Source organism: Heterocephalus glaber, unplaced genomic scaffold (genome assembly GCF_053883595.1).
Source record: "Heterocephalus glaber isolate CG9 unplaced genomic scaffold, H.glaber_assembly_v1.0 deba00001461, whole genome shotgun sequence".
Classification (NCBI taxonomy): Eukaryota; Metazoa; Chordata; class Mammalia; order Rodentia; family Bathyergidae; genus Heterocephalus; species Heterocephalus glaber.
The window spans coordinates 18869718-18895982 of NW_028258308.1; the positions used below are offsets into that span (position 1 = coordinate 18869718).

General features: G+C 34.9%; 2 protein-coding genes across 3 annotated transcripts in view; one reads left to right on the forward strand and one right to left on the reverse strand.

Moving 5' to 3' along the window:
* The window catches only part of Snx25 (sorting nexin 25), a 162124-nt gene extending 158569 nt beyond the window's left edge, over positions 1 to 3555 (forward strand). For both annotated transcript variants that reach the window (XM_087217093.1, XM_087217091.1), the window contains 3 exons: positions 1539 to 1720; positions 2324 to 2424; positions 2956 to 3555. In XM_087217093.1, the coding sequence (XP_087073219.1) occupies positions 1539 to 1720; positions 2324 to 2424; positions 2956 to 3036 (364 nt within the window). In that variant the 3' untranslated portion in view covers positions 3037 to 3555. The remainder of the gene's footprint in view (positions 1 to 1538; positions 1721 to 2323; positions 2425 to 2955) is intronic.
* Positions 3546 to 24302, reverse strand: Lrp2bp (LRP2 binding protein). Its single transcript, XM_021265000.2, is given in 10 exon segments — positions 3546 to 4031; positions 6686 to 6798; positions 8415 to 8589; positions 9476 to 9699; positions 10842 to 10947; positions 11026 to 11168; positions 21690 to 21803; positions 22597 to 22709; positions 23442 to 23568; positions 24101 to 24302. Coding segments are annotated over 8 exon segments (1047 nt in total). The 5' UTR covers positions 23548 to 23568; positions 24101 to 24302; the 3' UTR covers positions 3546 to 4031; positions 6686 to 6732.
* Positions 24303 to 26265: the final 1963 nt, after the last annotated feature.

Genomic DNA, 26265 nt, shown 5'->3' on the forward strand with positions numbered 1-26265 from the left:
AGAGCACCTGGTACTTTGCTATTTTTTGCCTTTAGCAGATGATGACACATCATAAAATTAAGCAGCAATACATTGGTAGTCTTTGTACAGCAACTACAGTCTCACAAACTACAGTTACTTTTAAAATGTCTATAGGTTTTGGCTAATAGAGCTAAGTTGGTAGAAAATATTTAGGTGATGACCTTTAGTAAGAGTTATCTAATTTCATGTTGTAAGTTGAAGTTTTCTTTATAGAATACCAGTGATTAACCTAAAGCAAGATTACAGAAAGAAAATACCATGTTGGTATGAAACAGATTTTTCTAAATGAAAAGTAGGCAGGCAATTCAACAGGTTCTCTACAAAAGCAGATGTCCCATTAAGTTAATAACATTATTTTATTCAGTCTAGATTTGAATTTCACAGTTCTAAGTAATACAAGGAAGTATCTTAAGAGATAAATTTACATTATAATTTGACTCAGTAGAATGTAGACATTTAGTAGTGTCTGATTACTGTGTACTACTAGGCTTGAAATATCTATTTTAGATGCTGTTTCTAGAACTCTTACATCATCTCTTTAAAGAGAAGTCAGATTCTTAAAAGAGCTTTTTGATTTATTATTATTCATGAGTCAAGTTTGAAGTTTCATGTCTTTCTGACACTAATAGTCTTAAGATGATGTTTTTTTCCCCCTTTCAAGGGACTTCCTCCCAAAGTCACATCCTCCTGGGCTCTTTGAACTTTGACAGTAGAAGACCTTGTAACTGGTTAAACTTCAACTACTGAAATAGGGTTGTGTGAAAGACCTGGGTAACAAGATAACCATTTGTGCATAAATGTATGAGTCAAATGCTTACCAATTTTCATTCCCATGGCAGTGTGAAATCAGCTATATATCTCTGAAAGGGAGTATCTTCTTCTTGCCTCTGGGCATGTGGGATGCTTCCTCTGTGTCAGAGTATTGTACCCAGCACCATCTGCCATAGCAGTCCTAAGACACAGCTGGTGAACAAGCTCATTTCTCCTCTGGGAGTTCAGGAGCTCTAGGACATTTTCTAAATCACTTTTAACAGTCTTTAAAAGTGGGTTTCAGTTTATAATTTCATGTTTATAATGCTCCAAAGTGAAATTAGTATACTCAGTACTGTATACAGTTAATGTAGTCACAAACTTCAAGTCTTGTCCATACAGATTGGAAGGTACCACAGAGCAAACATTTGGAGATGTTGGTGCCAATGAAAATGTGAACTCCAAGAACAAATGATTATCCAGTATCACCAAAGTAAAAATAACTTTAATAGCCAGAGTTTAAAAATCTAATTCTGGGCCGGGGATTTAGCTCAGTGGTTTCGCTGCCTGCTACGCAAGCACAAGGACCCAAATTCAATCCCCGGTACCAAAAAAATAAAAATCTAATTCCTACTTTGTTCATCAAACATTTAGATCAGGCTGTATCTTAGCCTACCCATTTATGAATACCTTATGAGAGTAAAGTATAAAAGTTTCAAAACCTCATTCAAGAAAATTTTTTTTTATTTTTTTTTTTCTCTTAAAAGACAAATCCGGGACACAGTGAGTTGGATTTTCAGTGAGCAAATGCTAGTTTACTACATTAATGTTTTCCGGGATGCTTTTTGGCCAAATGGGAAATTGGCACCACCAACCAGAATGAGAAGCAAAGCTCAAAGTCAAGAAACAAAGCAGAGAGCGCAGCAAAAGCTACTTGAAAACATTCCAGGTGAGACCTGGGTTCTTAAAGAGATAAAAAGGGTATGTTAACTCTATTGAGATGTTTTTCATTTATAGCTCTCTGAAACATTATTGTTTAAAAATCATACTTTTTTCTTTTAAGCCATGTCTTATCACTTGCTAAGAAATTACACCAAGAATCTTATTAGTAAGGACTTTTAACTAGAAAATTACTTTAGAGGAAATACATTTTGTGCTTTAGAGATAGGCTAAAATATGTTTTAAAATATTAGGACTATGTTAAAAATATATTAATTTTAATTGTTAAAACCAGCAGTAGTAATATATTAAAAATGTAGTTTGTATAAATGCCTCATGTTGAAAATACTGAATAAATTTTTCTTTTAAACATTTGACCATTCATGGCCATTTATGTTCCTTATGCCTCACCTCAGTGCCTTTATTTACTGTGTATGTGTCATGTAATATCCCTCTCACTGAATATGCATTGTATATTTTATCAGTATCAACATGGAATAAAAACAAAATTTCAGGGCTAAGGATGTATCTCAGTAATAGAGCAATTGCCTAGTGTGTGCAAGGTCCTGGGTTTGATACCCAGCACAACAAAATGAAAAACTTTTTTTTTCAGATACACTTCAGAGCCTTCTTGGACAGCAAAATGCCCGCCATGGTATAATAAAAATATTCAAGGCACTACAAGAAACAAGAGCCAATAAGCACCTGTTATATGTGAGTAAATTAAAGCCTCCCAAAGGATGAACTATTTCTTGGATTTTCTATTTCCAATCACATACTGCAGGAGGTTTAATGCTTTATATTCTTAATCACATTTACTACTTACAACTCTGAACCTGTTTTCTCTGCTTCATTTTTGTTTGTTCATTTTGTTAAAAAGAAAAAAAGTACACACACACACACGAATGGAGGATTCTCATTCTTGGATACTAGTTGCCTTTCTTGATTTCTTGATTATTTGGTGCTTTTATTTTGGCAAAGCAAACTTTCACCATCTTCTTTCTGATTATAGTTACCAATGTTAAGTATGGTTGGTGGTTTGATGTGTTTACTAGGCCATGAAATAAATGGTTTATATAATAAATGGTTTATATCATATTAATTCCTCTAGTCATTTGTTTAGTGAGAATAATCTCAGAATTAAAATTAGACTTTTCTCTACACATATTTATTTTCAGATGCTTGGAGGAAAAAAACCCACAACTTACTGGGGTTTTTTTCTTTTTTTCTTCTGTCTCTGTACAGGTGCTGATGGAACTGCTGCTAATTGAGCTGTGTCCTGAGCTGAGAACTCATTTAGATCAACTTAAAGCTGGTCAAGTTTGAGCTGCACAAATAAACCACCAGAGAAATGTCTGTGTCATAATAGACATGAAACATTTTCCTCTTTTTCACAGAGGGCTTGACTGAGGACCATACTGATTTTCATTTTAGTTACATCCCTCTAGTTTTATGTAAAATAAGCAGAATTGAGGGGGAGGGTGACTTGATGCTATAGTAGGCAATAGGGAAAAGAACTTTTGTTTATTGATTTTTATTTAAATAATATAAATACTTTAAAGTTCAATATACTTATTGAAATACAAATATTAATATGTGGTAAGAACCTAGGAAATATTTTAAATATTTATGAAAGCAGTTTTGTTGTAAAATGAAGAACTATGAATCTTGTACAGTAATTTCCTCCCTGAGGACTCTGAACATTCCTATATTATTTCATGTGTATTGAAGAACATTGTTGTGCAATGCTTTGTGTAAAGTTATTGTGAAAATTTTATTGTCTTTATTTTTACCAAAGATTTCCCATAGTTTGAAGCATTTGAAGCAATAAAATATAAAAATGAATCATAGTGTTCTGTGATGTTTAAAATGCTTTAAAAAAACACCTGGGCTATTCAGATAGTTATGTGTATTTTTCTTTGGCAGAAAAACACTATCCACTTAAGTATTTCACCAAGCAAGTAAGAAGTTTGCTGCCTTTCACCAGACATAAAATAAACATCTGAAATATGTGACTTTTAGTACATGAAAAGAGCCAAATTAGTGCTTAAAAATGAGATATTAGATGTGAGCTAAACCTTGAAAGAATGAGACAAGGAAATAAAGAGGAAGGAAATTACTTCAGGGAGCTTAAGGACTTGGTATATCATCAAGTCTTATAGACTACAAGAGGCATCAGGAGAGGTCCAGAGTACAGAATTTTTTTGTTGTTGTTATTGATAGTGGGACTATGAACAAGTCACTCAGTTAATTTTCCGGGGCTTCATCATCTGTTATGCAGTGATAATAAAATACCTTCTTCATTCTGGTCCCTAGAAATACTGAAAACAAAATAGTTAAAAGGTAAAAATTCAGTTTGAATCCATAAAAGAAATACTAAATAGATTAAAATATAAAGATTCTTTTATTGATAGCTCATACTTGCCAAGATCTTGATAAGAAACAAGTTCTGAAAGCTAAATGATTAAAACTTAGTACATCAAATTTTGTCTTTGAGATTCTTTCTTCTAAGTTACAGCTCTTTGACTGTAAATAGATATTTGACACTTAAGAATAACCCATAGTTGGCTATTTATATCCATAAGAATTATCCTTTAAGGGGATATTGAAAAGACCATTTAAAATATATTCAGGGAAGAGAAGTAAGGTAAAGTTGCCAAGCCCAAAGAACTCATCATAACACAGTTACTAGAAATGTCTGTCTTAGCATAATTCTATGCTGTCATTTAAACTGTAGTTGTTAAGTTTATACTGCAAATGACAAAAATATTCTTGCTCCTCAATATTTCTTTATAATAAATTCTCACTTTTTCATGAGGTAACAGCTATAATGAATCTTAGATAAGTTTGGATTTTTTTTTTTAAGAGTAATCATCTAGGGCCGGGGATTTAGCTCAGTGCTTCCGCTGCCTGCCTTGAAAGCAGAAGGACCTGAGTTCAATCCCCAGTACCAAAAAAAAAAAAATAAGAATAATCATCTGGAAGCTTCAACTCACTTGAGTTGAAGAGTTCCTCCACTCACAGGTTAAGGTTTCCACTGCTGTCTGTAGCACGATGGCAGTGTGCAGGTGCCAGATTATCAGCTTTAGAATGTAACTACAGTAAATGGAAATTTTAAATTCTGTGTTGGGATCATATTTAGGCATAGCATCTTACCACATATTAAATTCCAACAAGCAGGATTTCTGAGACCTGTATTTTATTTACTTTTTATTGTTTTTGCTGTATTGAAGATTGAATCCAGGGCCTCGTGTGTGCTAGGCAAGTGCTCTACCACTGAGGTACATCACCAGCCTTGAGATCAAGTAATGAAGGTCTAGTGATAGAAGCAAACCAGAACATAAAGCAAGAGCAAGTACTTTTCTGCTGCACAGCAGCACTAGTAATTGTCACCTGCATATTATAGTCATATAATATATGCTCAACTGCTTTGAAACTTGTTGAATTTAGTACTCAAAAGACATTTTGACAAAAACATCTTATCCCAGTGCTCCTCATTGGTTTGGTACTCTACACATAAGCCAGAATTTGTCAGTGTGGATTGCCTCAATTGCCTTGTGATTCCCTACTCTTTCCAGCCCAAACAATTTGTTTGGTACTCATTGTTTTTGGTACTTGTCTCGCCTCCTGGACCCAATTAACTATGTGTAACAAGGTACTACTCTATTTCCATTTTCCTACTACTAAGAAGAGACCTTGTTTAAATCCACAAAAAAGGGTATTTTGACATATGAAATAAATCTGTATCAGCTTAGTATGCGTACCCAAAAAAGGACAGTTAATGTATTTTTAAGACATCACCTTCATTTGTTTCACAAATGTATACTTGTTGTACAATCTAATGTATATGGATCTATTATTGCCACCTTTTGGCTTCATACATGTCATTGACAGATATTTTTAACAATATTTAGATGTAGTTCTTGTATAGTTAGGAGATTTTAATGAAGTTTTCTCACATTTCCTATATTGAAATTTATAGTTTTAAAAATGTAGAAAATTGGTTGAGGTAAGAAGCATCTTGCTTTAACTGATTAGCTTGTGAATATCATGGATATAGTAGGGCCGGGATGTAGCTCAGTGGTGCTGAGCTTGGCTGGCAAATGCAAGGTCCCGAGTTCAGTTCCTGATACCAAAAAAAAAAAAAAAGATATGTAATGGTCTTGCTCATTAAATTAAGATCTTTGAGGAAAGATTTGGAAGGAAAAATTTGAAGCATTTTCTTAAGGCCACTTTTTTAAAAATTTAAATAAATAACCAATTATTAGAATCTTAGCTTTTAACAACTTCAGTAGAAATGCTATACACATTTATCAAAAATGTTATTTGACAGTTCTGATTCTTTAAATTTCTTTGATCTTTGTTTAATTTTATGAATTTAAAAAAATTTTATTTTTATTAGTACATGTTTGCAGTATATAAAGATTACATTCCTCATGGAGAGTTGGTACATGTACATAACACGTCTTAGTTCTTTTTATGTTCCCTTTTCCTCCCTCCATCTCTAGATCTCCCTTTCCAATTTGCAAAAGATGTATCTCCTATTTCCTGTTAAAATGTTTAAATGACTGAAGCAAAAAATTAGGACTAACTCATTCAAAATTCACAAAACTAAATGCCAAATAAATTTTTGAAATTAAACTTTCAAATAATGTTTTAAATAAGTTTGTAGCATTTACACTTTAAGACTTAAACTAAAATTGTGCTAAATCTTCTCAGGCAGTCTGTGTTTAAGAAATGAAAATGATATTTGCTTTATGAATGGTTTCAAATTTAATATAGTCTAGGCACTGGATAGGCCAGGACATGAATCTCTAAGGACTCTTTACCAGTCTGATCCTGTGGCTAGATTTCAGATTACAAAATTTACAGCACGCAAATTCAAGAGCAAAGGTAATGTATCATCTGTTAAATCCCTAGGATAATGTAACTTGGAAATCAGACAATAACAATCAAATGCTATAAAAATACACACATTGTATGGTGTTAGGATTGATGATCTTTGTTGAAATGCATTGTGGTCTAAATTCTTTGATGAATAACTAAGGAGTGAAGTTCATTTGCCAATGCAGGATTCAGATGGCAAGCCTTAAAATCAAAGAGAGTCAGTTATTTAGATACACTCTAATTTTGGGGGTCTTTTTCCTTTTTAAGAATAGTACAGCACAGTGAATTTCAGGAAAATTTCTTAATTAAGTTTTTTTCTGACTTCCTACTAGAAATAAGAGAATTTGAAACTTAACCTATGCAAAATAGATCATACTCAATTATTATTTATTATTATTTAAAAGACATGAAATGTTTATCAAAACCAAGAAAAAGGTATTTACACCCTGATGATGGTACCATTATATGTTAAGAATGATTTAAGTAAAATGGAAAGCATTAATATTTGGCCTCATTTGCTGTTCATCTTATATGTGAATAGCACCATCTATAATCATCTTTTTTTTTGGAATATGTAGTTGTTATACCTAAAGTAAATAGTGATAAGGTGCATAATTTCTCGATAATCAAGAATATGGAAGAGATGGCCAGAGATTTAGCTCAGTGGCACCACACCTGCCTTGCAAGCACAGGGTCTTGAGTTCTATCCCCAGTACAAAAAAAAAAAAATATGGAAGAGATATCAGAACTTACCTTGTCCAAACCTACCTTGTGCAGAAATTTCCCTTTGGTATCCAGGACAATTGGTCACTGAATACAGTATCTCCTTGGTTGCTTCTAGTAGCAGTAAGTTACTGACTTAGAGAGAAAACTTTTGTTTCCCAAACAGTTTTATTAGAACATTCTTCCTAATATTAAGCTGAGGTTTCCCTCCATGTACTTTAGAATCATTGAGAGGTCCTAGGAGAATATATAATACTTAGAAACCCTAAGTATAGTTTTTGTTGTTTTGTTTTGTTTTGCTGTACAGGGAATTGAACACAAGGCCTTCACACTAAGCTACATCCCCAGCCCCTTTTTAAAAATTTTTATTTTGATTGATTTTGAGACAGTTCTTAGGTAGTCCAGGCTGGCCTTGAACTTGCAAATGATCCTCCTGCCTCAGCCTCTCAAGTGCTGTCATTACGCGAGTGTGCCACCACACCCTACTATTTTGTATTTTAAGACGGGGTCTCACTAAGCTGCCGGGACTCAGCTTGAACTTGCAATCCTCCTGCCTTAGCCTCCCAGAGTCCTAACATTACAGGTATATGGCACTATGACCAGCTAGGAGTTGCTTTCTTTTAGATCTGAAATCCATTTGGGATTTAAAGTGACCACAAATAAGAAAAGGTCACAATTACTTGAAATTCATGAATATTTCTCCTAAGTATGCTAGATATAATACATTTAAAAAATTTTTGAAAACATTTCATTAGGATACTAGAATGAAGATACAGGTACACACTATTTCTAAGTAAAAAACACAAACTTTTTGGCTTTAAGGTCTTGGTGCTACGCCTTAGGTTGTAGATGGTCACAGATCTAGAGACTAATTTCCATCAAAATAGGACTTTTTCTCATCTGAATGTAATTATGCTAATAAGAAACTATAAGAATTGTCTGCAAAAAACCTGCGTCCCCAACAGCTCTTTGTAGACAGGTTATCTGCTTAGTAATTAAGTAGCAAAAAACAATAATTCATGAAGTTCAAGCTTCAACGAAAAGCCCAGCAATTTCTATTTGGATGAATTCCTACTTTGCTCTCTAAAGCTTACTTTAGAATAATAGTGTTTAGCTGTTACTTCATCTTTTGTGATGCCCAAGCCAAGCTGAAGACACCGTGCATAGTAGAAAGATGCCATGGCCATGCCTCTGTTGATGAACTCTGGGAGACAGTCCGTGACCTGGGCTATCGTGGGGATGTCGTGAACCTCATCATAATCAGCAATCCTGATAGTACATTAAATTGTGAAATTGAAGAGAACATCAGTTGGGATTTACATTTTTACGAAATGATATGTCTAGAAATTGTCCTTGTGCTTAAAGTGATACATCTTTACCCCTTTGAGAGCTAAGTTTTATGCTGTGTGTAAAGGTTCAGGGAACAAAATCAGCTAAGACCAGAGGAAGATGAAGAGGTTACTAGATGGCTTCCCTGTGATCATACCTATCAGTCTTAATAACCGTTAAACAACAAATATGTTATTTTTCTTATAATATTAATATTTTAAGTTTGCCATCATTTAATGGACTTAAACTGAATGAGGAAAATAGAATTTATATTTCCTTGGATCACATACTGAAACATTAACTTTAAATCTGGACCATAGTCACATTAGGACTAGAAAACACTTAAGAAACTAGCACATCTACTTTAAAAATAGGCAATAAAAAAGAAGCTATTTTTTGTAACCTGGACACAAACATGGAGAATTGTGTGAAATGAGATTTGCGAACTCCACGTTAACCACAATGTTAGGGGAAATAGGATGTGGAAAATAATAGTAAGTTCCAGCTTATTTAAATCTTATTGAAGTAGTTTGAATGTGTCCCCTGCAAAATTCAGGTGTTGTTAGTGTGACAGTATAAGACATGGGTACTTTGAGAGGTGAGTAGGTCACAGAGCTGCTCCTTAGTGGATAGGATTACAGCCCTCCCTTTCCTCAGCACTCTGACTTTCGAGGACACAGCGTTCCTCCCCTCTCAGGGATGCAGCCCTCACCAGCCAACTGAACCTGCACTTTCCAGTCTATAGAACTGTGAGAAACAAATTTCCATTCATTACTTAATCTGTGGTGTTCTGTTCCAGCAACACAAAATGGACTAGGACAGTTACCTTTTGGAAAATTTAACACACTTTGTAAAGAACTTCATCTTATAATAATACTCCACGAGATTCCCTTGTGCATAGATGTTCCCTCACTCTGCAGCATCCTTTAGGCATTGCAGGGCAGCTTCAGTATCCTGGTGGATGCCTTGTCCATAAAAGTACATGAGGCCAAGTGCACCCTGGGACTCCAGATTCCCGTTGCCACACACTTCTGAATGCCAATAAAATGCCTAACAAAGAGCACAATTGCATCATTTTATTTATTATTCACAAAATGAAATTACAAAGGAATATTGGAAAGAAAAAGCTCTAATTATAAGATGATATAATAGGAATTTCCAGGAAATAGTTGCAGCCCTGAATGTGTTTCACACTGCACTAAATGTGTAAGTCTAAATGTGTAAGTCTTATTAAATGTAAGTCTAAATGTGTAAGTCTAAAGAGTGCCAAGGTGGTTCTGTGTCTACCCACATGCTGGCGAGGTCACAAGCAAGACAGTTGGGGCACAGGAGGGTCAGCTTTGTTAGGTTTCAGGCTTCTCAAACTCTTCAGAGTAAGGACTGAGAAGGTGTAAAATATGAGCTAAGTGAAAGTTTGGAGATACCCACAGAGGTGCAGCAGGGCCAAGAAGAGCTACTGATACTGAGGGAAAAACAAGTTTTCTGGGGGATCCCAGATGGCAGCTACCAAGATCAAAGATGCAAGGATGACAGCTGTATGTAGGTAAGCACATTATCTCAATGTTCAACTACCAACTACGATGAGTTTGAAATAGTTTTACAGATTTTTTTCCAAATTATTTCCAATTTCAGTTATTGAGAATAGTCTTAACTGTCATCTGCCTTTTACTAATTTGCCATTAACTCCTCTCTTGCAAGTAAGACTTGGCCCCACATTTTCTTCTCACTGTAGGAGTTTTGGAAAATGTTTCAATCACTAAGATTATATTTCAGTGAAAAGCTCAAGGGGATTTAACTTTTAAATAATTCTTGGCATGTTTTACTCATTAGTATCACATATTCCTCAAATCAAAGGTAATATTAATTGTTCATACTTAAAAAGAATTGGGCCTTAACTTTAGGACTATCCCTCTTCTTTCAGCTTTTATAGTATAATACTTTATATGTGTAATTTTTTGTTGTATACAAAATACTCTCATATCTATGGTGTCCTTTGGGAGAGGTAGGGAAGGTAGTATTTATAGGTAAGTAAAAGGTGTGAAATAAACAACTACAAACTTTCTTTACATTTTTATGGAAATATAAAAGATACTCAAAACGGTATATTTACTCCCCCCCCCCGTCTTTTCAAAAAAATAGTGAAATATTAATCTAAATATAATGCTAGCATTAAAAAGAAAGAGAAGTGTTACCTTTTCTAACTCTTAGGGTTCTTTTGTTGAATAATACAGTCCTAAGATACTTTGAGCTTTCACATTAGCTTTTGGATTTCCATTGCCTGCAGCAAAAAGCCACAATCTAAAAGAGAAAGCAAGGCAACGTATTGTTTGTTTCAGCATTTCAGTAAAACAAAATCTTGTTTTCAAGTAAGGTTACCTTTCAGCTTCCTCATCTGACTGTTGAACACCTTTTCCTTCATAATAAGCTCTCCCAAGGTTGAAGGCAGCAGCAAATTTTAAATGTCTTGCTTTGGGACATGGAGAATCAAGAATTTTCTTCATATAGTCCACTCCTTTTTCCTTCCACAAAGGAAAGAACAAACAAATTAAAAACACCTTATTTTAAGTTTTATCCAAATTGAATTTCTTTTCTTTAATAATGTACCGTATTTATCTTTTGACATAAATGCATCATATCACATCATGAATCTATGCTTAAGGGCTATGATTTTTCTGGATTCCTTGGGGTAAAGATAAGGAGGGGAAAAATGAGTTAAAGTACATTTGCTGAACAGGCATTTCTAGGAGGAGCTCTGGGATAGGAGGATGCTCATTTTATAGCTTCCAGGGTTAAGTTTCAATATGGGTTTCCTTTTTCTTCCTCCCACTTTGTACCCCTTATCCTAAATCAGCAGTTACCAAAATGAATCAAAACTTAAGAAAGTACCAGACTAGCCGGTAACAACTTCTTTCACATTTGTAATCCTTACAGTACCCTCGTGTGCCCCAACAAATACTATCTTCTCTTCCACTGAGTGTGCTCAGTGATAATGTACTGCAATATACTAATCTTCATATGGCATCTGCATAATCACAAAGAAAGCACAGAAGACATTCTAACCACTAGCAACAAAACTTACGCACTCTCCTTCAAAATCCATCAGGCACAAACCTTGAATATCAAAAGAAGATAATATTGAATGATCAAATACATTTTTATATACTTAATTCTAGCCTTTACCCCCTCCTCTCTCAAAATGCTACTTAAAGCTAACTACCATGATAATCGATGCGAAAATGAAGACATTTAGTGATTCCTAGATTATTTTTCTGATTATATAAGTTGGGCAGCTACCATTTTTTACTCCAGCACTATAGTAAGAAGGATTTTAAGGGAATAGTTTTTGAGAAAAGTGGTTATATAAATCTTTCCACAGATAGCAATGATTAAATCTGGACAAAATATAAACAAAATTTAAAGGCAGTGGAAACTACAAAAACAAACTGAAGCAGAGATTACTCTCAAAAATTACAACTGGAAAAAATCCATAAAAGTTCAATGAATCCCAGGAGGGATAAACACAAAACAACTCTTTCATAGACACACATCACAGCCAAACTTCAGTCTTTCAAGCAGCCAGAAAAATGTGACACATTACAAATGGGGAACAACAATACAATTAATGACTGACCTCATGAGAAATAAAACCAGAAAATGTTAGAATGACATAAACAGTAAAAAGAAAAAAAAAATCTCAGAATAACAATTTGTCAAAATGAAAGCAAATTAAAAACTTTTTAAAGTAAGTAAAATTGGAGATAATTCATAATTTAGAGACTTGCATTTTAAGAAATGCCCTTTAAAGGAAGCCCTTCAGGGCAAGAATAGTAGCACACACACTTATAATCTTAGAACTCAAGAGGCTGAAGCAGGAGAATTGCTGTGAGTCCGAGGCCAGACTGGTCCACATAGTGAAACTCTGTCTCAAATAAATAAATAAAAGAAAAGAAAAAAAGAAATTTAAAAAAGAAGCCCATCAATTCACAATGTGGGAAGTGGTGTCCTATGGCAGCTCAGGCTGATATGAAGCAATAATGACCCTAAATGATAAAAAGGAACCAAATATAAAAGGACATATACTTCTATATAGGTATGTATACATATTTTTAACTTTTTCAAAAGATTTGTGACTAAAGCAAAAATTGTAACTGAATATTTGAAGTAACTGAATTATAACTGAAGTATGAGATGTGATCACTAAAGACAATGAATGCTTAAATTTTTAAAAAACATTACAGTAAAAGATGTTAGTATTAATCTCTCTCAAAATATTCCCCTTCACTTTAACACAACTATCTCATTGTTCTTGCCGTTCTTTATAATATATATTTTTGGAAGGTTTTTAATCCTTTCTTTGCCCCCACAAAAATGGAACAGATTTGAGTACATTTGCAAATTATTTTAAAATGAATAAAAAGTATCATGGCAAAATGACACATTATGCCACATAAGACCAACATATGTTAAAGGACTTCTTTTTCTTCACACTGTTTTTGAACTAATATTACTGTTACATGCTATGTGCCACAAACTTTGCCAGAAGTTGGATGAAGATGAAAAATAGAGCTACTTCTTCAAAGTTAGTATGACTATATTAGTGTCTTTCCAGGCTGGTAGATGGTGGGTGCACATGAGGCTGTAGAATCCTCACTAAACCACTTAGTTATGAAAACAGAAGAGAGACTGAAAACAAGAGAGATTTCAGGGATACAGTGGGTTGTACTTGGAAACTAATTGTATGAGGTATGATTAAAAATACACTGGATGTGTAAATTTTTAAAAAATGTATTACAGTGAAAGACACATTGCCATTAATCCCCATCAAAATACCACCCCCTCACTTTCAACACACTTATCACATTGTTCTTGCCACTTTTTGAAGCAGTTCTGAAAGTCTTGTTTTGTAAGGGTCTTTAGTTCCATTGTGGGGCTGCCTCAGTGTCCTGAAGCAAGAAGTCCAGTTAGGAAGCCATGTAGTTCAGATCAGATGGTAGTTGTAATACAAGCTATAGTAGTTATGTTATGGTTTAGATCTAAAATGTCCCCCAAAAGGCTTTTATTCAAAGAAGGGCTTTAGGAGGGTGAGTGAATCATGAGGGCACTATATTCATAGTATATTAGCCACTGATGTGTTTGTAAATGGCTGTACTGTCACTGCAAAAAGTTTACCTTTCATGATCATTTTGACTCAGGAAAGAACCAGAAGTCACATGGCACCAGACCCAGTGAATAGGTGGATGAGGACACACCATAATGTGTTCACAAGCCTACCTTTCCATTGGATGGCACTTGGCAACAGCATTCACTGCATTTTTGATCACACCTTGTAAAGACATAAAGGAGGACTTCCAGAACAGCTTTAGACAAGAGTAATAGGATAAATGAGTTCAGAGAGAGGGAGAGTATTTTGAGGGAGATGAATGGCAGTGTGTTTTTTACTCTAATAAATTTTAATTTAAACATTTACCATATATGTTGACCACACCTCATATGTGTATATTCCAATTTAACCTTTAAATCTATACATTTGGGTTTTGCTTCCATATTCCAAACTTGCTCCTCACTTAGTCATCCCATTTTTATTAAATGGCAACATTATCTACTTAAGTAAAAAAGTAGGAATCATCCTTCATTTATCCCTTCTCTCTACCCCTCTTCCAATCCATCAGAAAGTCCTGTCTCCTCTTAAGAAAGTATATCCTAAATCTGTCCACTTTCATTGATTTCCGCCATCACTACAATATTAGCTTTTTCATTGCTGAGTCAGAATACTCAACACCTCCAATTTAAAGGCAGAGAGTTTATTTTGGCTCATAATTTCTGTGGGGTTTAGTCCATGGTTAGTTACAAGGCAGAAATGACATGGTGAAAAGGCATGACAGAAGAAAACTGCTTACTGTGTGTTGGCCAGAGAGCAGAGAGAAGGAAGGAACTTGGTACAAGAATATGCTCTTAAAGGTCATGCCTCCATGATCCACCTCTTTGGACCTGGCTCTACCTCCGAATAGCAGTCATCTACAAGCACATTAATGGACTAAAACACTAATAGGTATAGTGTCCCCTCATTTAACTATATCCCAAAGGCCTCACATTTGAACATAAGACTTTTGGGGACATTTTAGATGTAATCTGTAACAATTATGATAGCTTTTGTTAAAGCTACCATATTTTCTGAACTATACTGGACTTCTTGCTTCCATTCAATCCATTCTTCACATAACAGACAAATGATGTTTTAAAGGTGAGTCATATTAATTTCACTGATCTTTAGTAACTTCACATTGCATTGAGAATAAAGTCCACACTCCTGGCCATTATTTGCCAAATCCAATGAGGTCTGGCCCCTCTCTCACTGTTTGAATACTCTTCAGCCATATTGTCCTCCTTTCTGTTCCTCAGGCCTTGGAACTAGCTATTTGTTCTGTCTAGATGATTATCTTGACTTACGTTGTTGCTCCTACTTGTTGTTCCATTCTTAGTTCATCATGTCCTCAAAGTGGCCTTCTCAATCTGAGGCAAAAGAACTTTCCAGTCTAAAGTGGCCTTTTTAGCACTTTCATATATCATTCCATTTTATATTCTTCACAGCTCATATTGTTATCTGCTGCTGTCGAATTAATTATCTTTCCTCTAACAATAGCTTTGCCCACTGCATTGCAGTTTCTCTAATGGTTAGAAAAGTTCTAGGATTATATATATCAGGTCCTCAGTAAAGATTTGTCAGAATAATGAGTGGCAAACCATTCTGGGATTGTGAATGTGCACCTGAAGGATGTGGGGTGGGGAAGACAGAATGGGAAAAAACTAGTAGGATATCAATGACATATTGGTTCGCATGCTCAACCATGAGTTTGAGAGTTTAATATAGAAGTAAATATGGCTGAAGAGGATGCAAGACAAAGAGAAAATAGAGAGCAAAGGATTACACTAGGTCAAAAACCTTGTTTGTGGTAGTGAGGAAGCAAGAGATCTGTAAAGCTAAGGATGAGGCCATGAGGCATAATATTCGAGTTTTGTTTTTTTTATATTGAGTAATTCAGGTCATAACAAAGTTTAGGGTATGGCCATGCAGCAGCTGGCTGAGATGGAGTAAAGGCTAGGGATACTGGAAATACACTGAGTTATGTCAAGAAGCTCTGTGGCTAAGGTACAGGATTATCCATCCTCATGGACACAGAAGTCGGATAAAATGTTGGATAGACATGGGGAGGGGAACTAATTTCAGAGCTAAAGCCTTCAGATTAGTATCAGGGAATGACCAATGACCTGATAGAACTAAGAAAGCAATGAGTTAATATGCACTTCAAGGTAGGTACTTTGGTTGTGGGATAGAGATAATGGTTGGAAAGTGAATTAAGGGTCTGAAATAATCCAGGTCCACCTTCAAGCAGGGGGTGAAACATTGGGAGACTAAAGAGGGCTGGTTGTGAAATAAACAAGTTCCTGATAAGATACAGAAGTAAAGGAAGTAGTTTGAGAAAAGCTGGAGATGTGGAGCTTATACTGGAAAGCTTAGGAGGGAGGGCAGCAGAGGGAGAGAGAAACACGCACAGCAAAAAGCATTATGATGTTAAGAATAGGCAAGAAGACAGAGAGATGAACAGAGAGGCACACATTTTGTATTGTAGCCAAGATGTTGAACTGTGAGGCTTAGTAGGATCAACTGAACTCAAGGTTCCAAATGGAGTTCTGATGGCAAGTTCACATAAAGTCAGAGTGGGCTTGGCCTCGGGATGTCTGGCAAAGCCCCCTTGATGGTGGCAATCAGGCAGAAATAGCAAAGTTGAGGCTTGGGTGAGGGTTTGAGGTGGCAGTTATTGGTTTAAAAATTACAGGTTACCATTTTAATAGTGTGATCATACAAAGACTCAAGAGGAGTAGCATTTAAGCAGAGACCTAAACAAGGGGGAGACCACAAAAGAAATGACTAAACTCCTCTGTGTGAGAAAATGAGGTGAACTTGTCTGTGCTTTGGAGACTCAGAGCTACCTTGGCGTTATGGTGCATTGATCAGGAAGAAAGCTACTAGAAATTCATAACTTGGTTTAGCTAACAATACTCAGATTTCCAAAGATTAGTCAGTCCATTGAATGGACAAGATAAAGCTTCCGGACTTGAAAAGCCAAAAGCTAGGTCGTGAGAGAAGAATAATTTACCAAGGAAATAGTATTTTATATGGCCTCTTGGCAGAAAACTAATGGGCTTTCCTTAGGAACACCCCAAATTATGCTTTTGTTTTGACCCTTTGACATGAACATATTGGGAAAGTTTTAAGGGTGGACAGAACATGATCAGATTTGTATTTTGGAAGGATGGCTTTTGGTGGCAATATGATGAATTTGGGACACGGAGGAATGTAGGATACCTGCTTTTCTTATAATCCAGGTAAGGGGTACTGTGGATCAGAACTGAAACAGACAATGGGAATAAAGAGCTGGGACAGACTGGACAGATAATTAGAAGACAGTCTGAGCAGGACAGTCTGAGCAATCAATTATGGAAAATACTTTGTTTCCATTTGTGAAAGGACTTTGTCTAGTCTGGGCTCTTTAAATGGCTTAGGTTTTAAAGATATATTCTTAGTATTATTTTTTTAAAAAAACTTTCTGTTGTGAATAAATAATGAGTTTCATGAAATAACTGATAAGCAAATTAAAGGTATTTCCTATATAGGACTTGATGTGGTCCTCCCTGAGATTCCCACATTTTAGAAGCAGTGCTATAAGTAAAAACCTTGTTACCTAAGTGAGGACAGAGAAAGAGCAGAGAATAAGCTCTACAGGAGAAAATAAAGCAGAGGTGACTGTGAGAACCTGTCACTCAAAGTATTTGACTTTGATAATCCACATAAATTTCAAATGTGTATATGTTCAATTCTGGTGACTCACCCATGAGTCTTAAAATTTCATGTAAGAAATTTTGTTGTTTAGATGCTAGTTTATAAAATGTAAACATTTTGTAAAAATTATCATATTCAGAAATTAAAATAATTTAATTTTAATGTACTTAATATTTTCATTAAAATATTTTGTTCATTTATTTTTAACACTTTTTTTTATGTATTATGTACTTTGATGCTGTGACATTTGGTACATATAAGCTTTGTATTGTTATGATTTTCATACTAACTACAGCTTCAGTTATTACTATTTTCCCAGTCAGTTTCAGTATGTGTTTCCATGTGTACTTCTTTTAAACACCTTTGAGCAATTTAAATTTTTTTCTGTACCACTTGCTATAAGTGAAGCACATATGTCTTCTCTTTTAACTGAGAAATTTACATTTAACCAGGAAAATTACATTTGTTTGAGGGCCACATTGACTATGAGGTTTTTAAAATTTGTACTTTTTATATTAAATTTTCAAACATACAGGAAAGAGGAAAAAATAAGACATAAATATTTTAGCAACTACCGTATAGATTTTCAGCAGTAGTATTTTGCTGTATTTGCTTCATTTACCTTTTTTTCTGACCTGTTTTAAGCTACCGATAGATACATAAATATCAGGATACTTCATTCCTAAATATTTCAGGATGCTATACAGAAGAAAATCTTCTGCATAAGCAGTATACTACAGTCTTTTCTAATAAAGTCTATCTGTTACTCCTTGGGAAGTAAAATTTTACAAGATTTGTTTCCACAATTTCAATTTGTGTTACATTGTAATTTGTCCTTCAGTCTTTTCATGTTTGATTAATGAAATATTTTCTTAACATTTTTGGGATACAGTTCACTTGCCACTATTCCAATAACATTACTATTGTATTTTTTCATTGTCAGCCCTAAAATTAAGAATTTCTTTATTACTTTATTCTATTCTTGTCTAGCAAATATTTTTCATTGGTTCCAAATATTGGCAGGGGTATTAGTTCTTTGGTAAATTTAAATGTTTGATTCCTTTGATTTTAGTAAATTCTTTAGGAGAGTTGGGGATTTATCTCAATGGTTCTGCCGCCAGCCTTGCAAGCACAAGGACCTGGGTTCGATCCCCAGTACCACAAAATAAATAAATAAATAAATAAATAAACAAATAAATAAATAAAATACAAATTCTTCTTTTTAGAGTAAGAAAAATTTATTTATTTTTTAACAAGAGTAAGAAAAATTTATTGAGAGAAAGAAAGCTTCTGTCTAAGGGGGGGGGGGGACCAGAAAGTGGGTTGCCCCTAAATATAAATTCTTTATGGCCAGATTGTGGATATTTAAAAGGACATAGTTGCGAATATTATCTTACCAGTACTATCATTTTGAATGCACTTATTTCTAAATTTTATGCTAAATAATCCTGCATCATTGATGGTTTAGTCTTGATACTATTTAAATGGAAATAGGAGATCACTGAGTTTGCACAAATAAGTATAAAACCAATACTTTGGTATGATTTTCACTCTAGAGAGAGATATGGGAAATTTCATAAGAACTGTGTCTAAGAAAAGAACATGTTATGACATTAGCTTCAGGAAGAAATATCTACATCCTTCATAATTTGTTAGTCTTCCTTTACTCATCTAATTCCCAATCAATTTTGACAGTCAACCAACTAATCTCTTATTATACCTATACTGATAAATAACAAAGAAACAAGTAGCATGATCATAGAGTGAATATCTGAGAAGGTTTTGAGACATTTAAAAATATTTTTTAAAAGGCACATTGTGTTTTATAATAACATCGGTATAAAAACAAAACACTCTTAAAATCTAGCAGACCAAGAAAGTCAATTGATAAAATAATTACAATATGTTCAGTCTTAACTGAATTTGCAAGCAATATTGTGTAACATGCAAAAACATCTGGAGAGTCTGAATCACTTGAGATAAATTTCTTGCAAGATATTTAAATGTCTGAGTGAATTAATAAACCTAATAACCGCCTTCAACTATTCATCTTACTGGTGATTAGTCTTATTTAAAATGTTTTCTAGAATGGGAAGGGGAACAAGGGAGGAGGGAGGGAGGAAGGAAGAAAGGAACAAGAAAAATGTGAAAATAGAAGAAAAATGGAAACAAAGTTTGTACATAGGGAGGGGAGGGGGCTTGAGGGAGTAATGGGATAAAATAAAATAAAATTTATTATAAAAAGTTTTCTAGAATAGACTTTAATACTTCCCCTGAAAGCTACTTTATTATTTGAAGATAATAAAAGATTCATAAAATTAGCATATCAATGTATATTTCTCACTTTATTTTATTTATTTCTTTATTTTTGCAGCTGGGAATACAAACCAAGACCATGCTAGGCAATCACTTTCAATTTTTGTTTTTTGAGACAGGCTCTCGCTATGTAGTTCAGGCTGGCCTTGAACTCACTATGTAGCCCAGGCTGGTCTCGAATTCACAGCTTATCCTCCTGCCTCAGCCTCCTGAGTGCTGGGACTATAAGCATGCACCACCATGCCTGGCTAGGCAGTCACTTTCTACTGAACTATATTCCTGGCCTCTGATTAATTATTTAGTACATGTCATATGATATAGTGGTCAGAGACATTAGGTGGCAACTGCTCCAAAGAACATGGGAAGGATGCTTAATTCTCATTGAGATTGCTGTTGTAACCTAGACTCTCATACGTGACTCTGAGGTGGCTAGTTGCCTATTGAGAGCCAGCACAGATAATGGGTAATTGTTGGTTACTAATGTTTTTCCACAATTATATCAGTTAATATATTTAAATGGCTAGGGAAGTTGGATCTAGTCTATTGAAGGAAGCTTCCCAATTTTGCTCATGCTGCTTCCTCTGTCTAAATGCCATTCCTCCCTTTTGATTCTTTCTCTTATTGATATGCTTTTTAAAAAATCAATAATGTTCAGCTTGGGGCAGCTGTTCTATGAAAACTTCCCTGACCCCATATTTTTCCTACACATGCGTCTATCTCAATCCAGGATGTGTCACTTATTGATAGTCTCTCTCAGACTATTGATGCCTGTCATAATCATCTTTGATTCTCCAGCACGTTTCTGACATCATTCCAAATGTTTGTTGAATTGAGGAGTAAGTAAATAATACATTAATCCAACTAAAACAGGATGGAAAGGTCATAGGAACAAACATAGTTCATGAATTGCACAGTAGGGGCTCCTAGTACAAAAAACTGAAATGAGATTATCTAGTCAGCTTTATGTTCCTCAAGGACAATTCCAAGGAGGAGTATAACCCCTATTAAAGGTACTACTGCACAAAGAAACTCCACTGCCTTAACAATAGGATTTGTGTGTGTTCTCAGTAGAAGATTTGTGGATGAATTAGATGTGGAACCAGAGAAATGGGTATTCATACTTAGCATCTGCAGAGAGACAAGTAATTGGCTATAAAGATCTCAGCACAAAGTTCTGGTAAGTGGTTTTCATAAAATAGTAAGTGTTCATATTTGATAGTAGATTTTGGAGTTATTCTATTTTTACTTATTTTTTAATTTTTCCCCATGATCATGTAGCTTTAGAACACTTTTTAAGAATTTTTAAGAATAAAGGAAAGCATTTTAAACGGAAATGTTATTGATAGCCAATGAAAGCAAAGAACATTTGCTGTGATAAATCAGGGAATTAAAAAATTCTAATTGACCTTTAAGAGACTCAAATTAGGCAATTGAAAAAAATTTATGGAAAAATGACAATGCAATTTCCCAGCCAAGATTGTCTATCTGACCTGGTGTCTCAAAATTTAGAATTACAGATGTCTTTACTGTTTATGCAATGTATAAAAATTCCATTTTTTATCTAAGGTCACTAGATTTGAAAGAACCATCTATAATATTTGTAGAAAATATTTTAATATGAAAAAATTCTATTGTTAATGATGACTTCACCAAGCATGGCAGTGCATGCCTGCAATCCCAGCACTCTAGAGGCTGAGACAAGAGGATGGCTGATAGTTTGAGGCCAAGCCTGTGCTACATAGTGAGTTCAAGGCCAGCCTGAACTACATAGCAAGAGCCTGTCTGAAACAAACAAACAGAGATATCACTAAAATATAAATAATTTAATGGTACAAACTAATCCACTGACAATGAACTTTTAAACACTGTGAACAAAACAACTTACAGCATCTACAGTGGTCCCCAGCCCATCATAATACATTACTCCTAGCTGGTAAGTTGCTTGATGATCTTTCTCCTTGACATCTTCAAACTGTTCTAATGCTTCTTCATACCATCCCTGTAAGTCCCCAGAAAATGATTATTTTATTATAACCTTAAAGTAATCTCAAGCTGAGGGTGCAAGAGGTTACTTGTGCCCAAATATACACAATTAACAAGCAATATAGCTGCACTGAAACCTGTGGGCAAACCTGAGAGATCACGCTCTTAAGCTATTGGACTATGCCATCTGAGTGACAAGTGCATGCTGAGTCTTCAACAGATACTTGTTTGTAGAGAGAAAGGTTGGAGAGAAAGTGGGATATAGGTGAATAACTCCCAAATACTCACTGGTCATGAGAGACAGAGAACAGTCCCTTTTCAAATTGTCCCTTGGGGTTCAAGAAGAATTGAAGCTGTACTACTGAAGTTGGGATGATAGTTTGCACAGTTTCTCCTAAATCTACCTCCCATGCTAGCATAATGTGGATAAAGAGGGAAACTGACTCCATGCTGAACAGAAACACACAAAGCTACTTTTAAGTACATTACTAGATAAGAATCAGGGCCTTTAATTATTAGTAGTATGAAAATATTTTACATAAAATATTTTGAGCAAAAATATAAAAATATTTTCATTTATAGTGTGAAAAAGAATTTTTAGAATACCAAAATGACTCCCACTAATAACATTCCTGAAAATGATTTTGTAAAGAAAGGTCAGATATCTCCTTAAACAGGTGGCAGTATATCATACTTAAAGTAATTACAGGATTCCCCTGGTATAACAATGTAAGGAATGCATCATGAAATTTGTTTCTGAGGATCTAACAATAGGTTTATAGGGATGAATACAAAGAAATAAATGATACCTCTTCAAAATATAGTTGACCTCGTAGAAAATAAGCCAGAGCATCCCCTCTTCTTATTCTTTCCTTCAAGAGTTGCAATGCCTAATCCACTAAATTAGCATGGCCATAATGATCTGATATAATAAAGTGAAGATTCTATTAACCATGTAATGTGAATTTTCTCTTGAAGTAATAAATTATATATAATTCACCTGACTCTATTAATATTATCTTCTTTCCTAGTTTGCATCCCTAAAACTGGTTAGGTCAAGGGAAAAAGCATTGTCTAAAAAAAAAAAAGATTACCATAGTCCCTAACACTTTACTTTGTAATACTCATTGATTTTCAAATTAATCCTATGCATTGCCAAGTAGGAGCTCTAACAACACAGTCTATGTGCATATATTGGTTTTTCTTTGGGCAAAGCTATCTTCTGGGTGAGTTAAATTGTCAACTTGAAGCTTAATTAGAACTACTCTAATCAAACCAGCTGCCCATTTCCAACTTAATTTCTTAGGTCTATATGATAGAAATTGGTAGCTTTATATGCCCATTTCAAGTAAAACATGATGATATTCTCTTTAATATAATTGACATTAGGCTTCCTCTTTCTGGAAGCACATCCTTAAGTCCTGAGAGTAAAATCAGAATCAGTATTGAATTTTGAGTCTCCTCCACTCATAATTTGGTACTGGATTAAGTTGCAATTTCACAGATTCTTGCAGGAAAGCTTTATGAAGGACCATAAAAGTGACTGCTTCCTTGAAATTGCTAAGAACACACATTTCTTGTCTTGTTTATCCTAACGTAATGAAATTTTAGTAAGCATATTTTTCAGGGAAAGATTAAATATCCACATTTGTACCACTGTTTTCCTTTCTCCATTGGAAGAATTTTTGATGCTTAGCAGCATATTGAGATATGGAGGTATAAAAGGGATTCTTGGGCAACTTTTCACTGGTCAACTTCATCCTGTTTCCACAATGTGTATTCTGTAAACAAGAATAAAAAATAAGATGGCAGAAATTTCTTTCTCCAGAAAAGTGCAAAGATAGGCTCCATTCCCAATTGAGATCCATTATAAAAGCACCCCCCACCCCACTGCCTAACAGTCTGACACCAAACTACCGGTTCTGAGATGTAAACATTCTTTCATAGGAAACCACAACCCTCCATAGCTATAAGATGTAGTCATCCTCCATTCCTTTTGCCCAGCACAGGACTGATGATGAAACCAGTTTGCAAATCCTATCTGACTACAACTCTGCTGTGAGTCACGTCACCCACCACTACTACTGCCATTTAGTGGGAATTCTTTTTTTTTTTTGGTACGGGGGATCAAACTTGGGACCTTGTGCCTGCAAGGCAGGCGGCAGAACCATTGAGCTAAATCCCTGGCCGTAGTGGAAATTCTTGACACTGACAATAAATATGGTTCTTGTGCACTGGTACCTTTGTGTGACCTTGTAATTTAAGCTCATCAGAGTAATTCATTTCACATGAAAGCATTTAATCTATTTTTACCTGGGAATGTACTTTATTTTAGTTGTGTTGTTCAATTTTGTCTTCCTATCTGTATTGGATTGCCATGTCATTAGATGGATCAGAGTTGAATGGTGAAGCAGGGCCTTCATATAAAATGTAGAGGCCACCTCATTTGGGATGAAGGAGTCCAGGTTAGCTCAGGGTGGGGCTTGTGAGACAGCAAATTCAGTTGTTGCTATGCTCCTTTGATTATTCCTTGGCATTCTAGGGGTACAGCTCAGTTGAGCCAATCAAGAACAAGCTTTCAGGCCAGGTTCCTGATTGGTGGTTAAGAGAAGAACTCAAGAGACCCTTAGTGTGATTAGAAAGCTGCATTTATGGAAATAGAAGATATCATTTTAGAGAATAAGTTGCTTCATTAAAGAGAATGAAATGCAGAAAAGGGAGGTAATTCAGTACATTAGCAAAAAACAAAATCAATGAACCATCTTTGTGATTTTGGAAGAATCGTTTATCTTTTTTTTCATTGTTTATTGGTACATTTTATGTGTACAATATGAGGGCATGCATCATTGGAAATGTGTACCTGTACATGATATATCTTGGTTCTTATTTTTCCCCATTCCCCTGCCTTCCTTTAACCCTTCTACCCCTCCCTATTTACAAAGACTCTGTTTCCATTTTTTCCTTCTTCCTTTCCCTTCTTTCCCTTCCCCTACCCTCCCCCAACAGTTCCCCTTCCCCCTCCCTTTTGGACCGTTTATCTTTTTTAAGAGCCGATTTCCTCATCTGTATTTTAGGCTATTATAAATAGTTTGAATTAAAGGATTCAAAAATGTCCCTTCCTAGATATATATAATTATTTCATTATATGATTTCCCAAATCTATGGTTTAATTAATGAATATAAAGTTCCCAATGAATTAAAGGGTGAAGCAATATTAGATAGGGTATTTAGAAGAAAATACAAATAGGATAATGCAGGTAGTGTGCCTTGCCTTTTATTTTCATTAAGTTTATCGGTACATTTTAGTATACAATACAGTTACATTCATCATTGGGATCTTGTACCTTTACATGATGCATCTTGGTTCTTATTTTTTCCCCATTCCCTGGGCTCCCTTCCCTATTTACAAAGACTTTGTTTCCATTTTTTCCTTTCCTCATATTTTTTTCTTTTCCCTTCTTTCCTTTCCCCTATCCCTCCCACTTCCCCTACTCCTTTAGACCTTTTCTTCCTATTTTATCTTATCAATTATACATTTTGATCCTTATTTACATTTTTTGTTTTTCACATCAGAGAAACTATTTGGTATTTACACATGTGTGTCCTATTTATTTCACTTCAGAGTATGGCATAAATGTGCATCCATTTGCTATAAATGTCTCTAGTTTTTCATTCTTTATGGCTGAGTAGTACTCCATTTTATATTAAAAAAAAAAACCCTACATCTTCTTCATCCAGTCTCCAGTTGATGGGCAATTGGGTTTTTGCTAAGTTTTAGCTATTACAAACTGTGCCGCTATAAACATGGGTACACATATATTACTGTGGTATGATTCTTTCAGTTCTTTTGGGACGATACCCAGCAGAGGAATAGCTGGATCAAATGGGACTTCTAATCCTAGTTGTTTGAGGTATCTCCATATTGATTTTCACAGTGGTTGCACCAGTCTGCACTCCCAGTAACAATGGAGAAGGGTTCCTTTCTCCCCACAACCCTGCCAGCATTTGTTATTGGTTGATTTCTTGATAGCAGCCATTCTTCCTGGGGTGAGGTTGGATTGTCATTTATTATCCAGAAACTGATACAGAAGTTTTTACTTTGAATGAAGATATTAACCCAAAAAGGTTAAGAAAACCCTTGGCATATTCAGGAAGGGCATCTGAAATGAAACCAATCAGAGAACAACACCTTACCCTCTATAAGCTTTCATTGCCCTCTGTGGTTATAATACCACAGCACATATATTTTTTGTTGCTGAAGCTTAAAAGAAGTGTTGGAGAAGGTCTGGAAAATAATATTTACTGAGCTCTTACTAAATGTATTGTTCTTTGTTCTAAGTCTTTATAGGTACTCATTTCTATAAAACTTTATAAAATAGGGAATATAATGAGGAAACTGAGGCGTGGTGATAGACATAATTCATGAAGTCAGTGGGAGAGCTGGGATGTCCTTACACCTATGCACTTCTTTATTAATC